Consider the following 2,165-nt stretch of genomic DNA (forward strand, 5'->3'; position numbering starts at 1 on the left):
GAGGTTGTGGATGTAAACCATGTCCCGCTGCGCTCACATTTTGGGTTGGCTGCAGCCTGGAGCGACACTGTTAAAGTGACGTGAGTGCTTGACGATACCAAATGGAAGCATTTGAAATAGCCTACCTGCCTGCCCGCTCACCCACTCGCTGATGCGCTCACGACCCCGTCAGAAGCGCTTCAGCACTGCGTTGCCCCGGACAGCTCCTCCGACTGCTCTGCTTCCAGGATTTGCGTCTGCGGGACAGTTTGCTGAATACGTTTTGTTACTTTAACGAAGGCAAACTTTCAAGTCACGGTGGGAGAGATGAATACTGAAAGACCATCAAATGTCTCCTTTTTTGATTTCATTGGAGGAGTTCAACTTCTTCAAGGGGAGAACACCCGGACAGCCATGCCTGTCCTCTTGATCGGTGTCTGCGTGTCCGGAGCGGTTGGGAATTTGCTCGTTTTGCTAATTTTCATCCGTGACTTCAGGAACGGAAAGGGCTCTGAGGTAAAAGCACTTCTCGCTTCTTTAGCTTCTACGGATTTGGTGATCCTGTTATTGTGCGCGCCCGTGCGCGCCATCACCTACTATAAGCAGACCTGGACCTTGGGGAGTTTTGTGTGCAGCACCACAGACTGGTTCCAGCACTCGTGTGTGGTTGCAAAAACTTTAATCCTCGCATTCACCACCAGAGCCAAACACACTTTGATTCCCAGCAACGCCACGGGGGGTCTGCACAACCCGACGTGGATTCACGGAGCCCTGGCGTTCATTTGGATAGTGTCCATGATGTTTCCCATCCCTCAGATGCTGTTTGCCTCCATGCTGCCGTATGGCCGCGACAATATTTGCGTCTCCGAAATGCCAGCGTGCGCGTCTGACTTCATGAGTTTGTTCTACAAAATTTATCCGACTGCAACCTTTGTTGTGCCAGTCATCTACACAGTGGCCTACTACACTAAAACGCTGCACACTGCGGTGAACCACGCACCGAGACCGCAGCACCAGAGCAAAGTTATCCTGGTTTTGTTGTGTCTAAGCGGCGCCCTCGGGCTCATGCTGCTGCCGGAGTGGGGGACATTCACCTGGATCAGACTCGGCTACTCCAGGCCTCCCGTGGGTTTAATGATGTTCGCGCAAGTCCTCCTTTACGCATGCAGCTCTTTGTCCCCGGTCATCTTGATGACCATGTACGACGATGTGCGTCAGGGACTGATCAGCATCTGGTTCATCGGGACCTGCAGAAGCAAGAAGCGCGTGCCCCGAAAAAAATGTCCAAAAACGGAGGGGAACGGAGCAGAGGTCGGGGCAAACGCCGTCACCAACGCGATCTCGCCAGGGAACGAGAAGACGTTCCCAGATGTGGAGCACTTTTGGACAGGGCGCAGAAACACACACGTGGAAGAGGACCAGGACCCGGTTCCATGGGAGAGAGAAGAGAAAATGTTGTAATCAGAAGTATCTTTTTTTCCTTTTAGCAGAATATTTCTGCTTGTTCTGGACTGGTTGCTAGTTTTTTGACCCACAACGCAGACCCTGGCTGAAAGTCTGTAGTGGCCTGTTTGCTATCGTAAGCTTGACTAGATGTAAAATAAACTCAAACAGTATGTTTCGGTGTTACGCATATTTCTGTTCTTTTGATCTGAATATTTATTTTATTTGCCCGCAGTTTTGATACGCCGTCACTTAGGACATGTTTAATATGTAGCAGATATTTGTACAGATAAGAAGCCGGTGTAAATACTCAGAACATTCAAATTGTGATTGTGTACATGTGATGCATATCATCGATATTAAAACCTTCTCAAATACGAATCGCTCTGTTTCGTTTTTCCCCTGAAACACCCACCCGACCTTAATCACTGATAAAATACAATTCGGCCAGCAAATCGCTCCATTTAATTCAAAAGGTTTTGACATGCCATGCTCTGTACAAATAGATCATTCCTCCATATTACATTCACAACTAATCCAGCTGCATAATTTGGGTCAAGTGAATAATGATATTTCACTGAAAGCAGCATTCACTTTTAGAAAGTAGTAGTGCATAAGCTGGACACTCAATGACCCTTTTTTCATCTTTATGAATCAACAAAGTGATAAAGAAAAAATGCAATAATCCCCCGTTTGAGTGTAAAGTAGCTAAAAATGGCTGATCACATAAATAAATATATGTC

The 2,165-nt window shown here is 47.4% G+C and overlaps 1 protein-coding gene across 1 annotated transcript; it reads left to right on the forward strand.

Moving 5' to 3' along the window:
- Positions 1-393: 393 nt before the first annotated feature.
- Positions 394-1,440, forward strand: LOC102194222 (probable G-protein coupled receptor 151). Its single transcript, XM_005728711.1, has one exon. It carries the CDS (start codon positions 394-396, stop codon positions 1,438-1,440), a length of 1,047 nt encoding a protein of 348 aa, XP_005728768.1.
- The last annotated feature ends 725 nt before the right edge of the window (positions 1,441-2,165 follow it).

Source organism: Pundamilia nyererei, unplaced genomic scaffold, assembly GCF_000239375.1.
Source record: "Pundamilia nyererei isolate P.nyererei 1_Seehausen unplaced genomic scaffold, PunNye1.0 scaffold00029, whole genome shotgun sequence".
Classification (NCBI taxonomy): Eukaryota; Metazoa; Chordata; class Actinopteri; order Cichliformes; family Cichlidae; genus Pundamilia; species Pundamilia nyererei.

What these genes read in the sequence shown, in the direction of transcription:
- LOC102194222 (XM_005728711.1), top strand. Translation starts at nt 394, where the DNA reads ATGCCTGTCCTCTTGATCGGTGTCTGCGTGTCCGGAGCGGTTGGGAAT.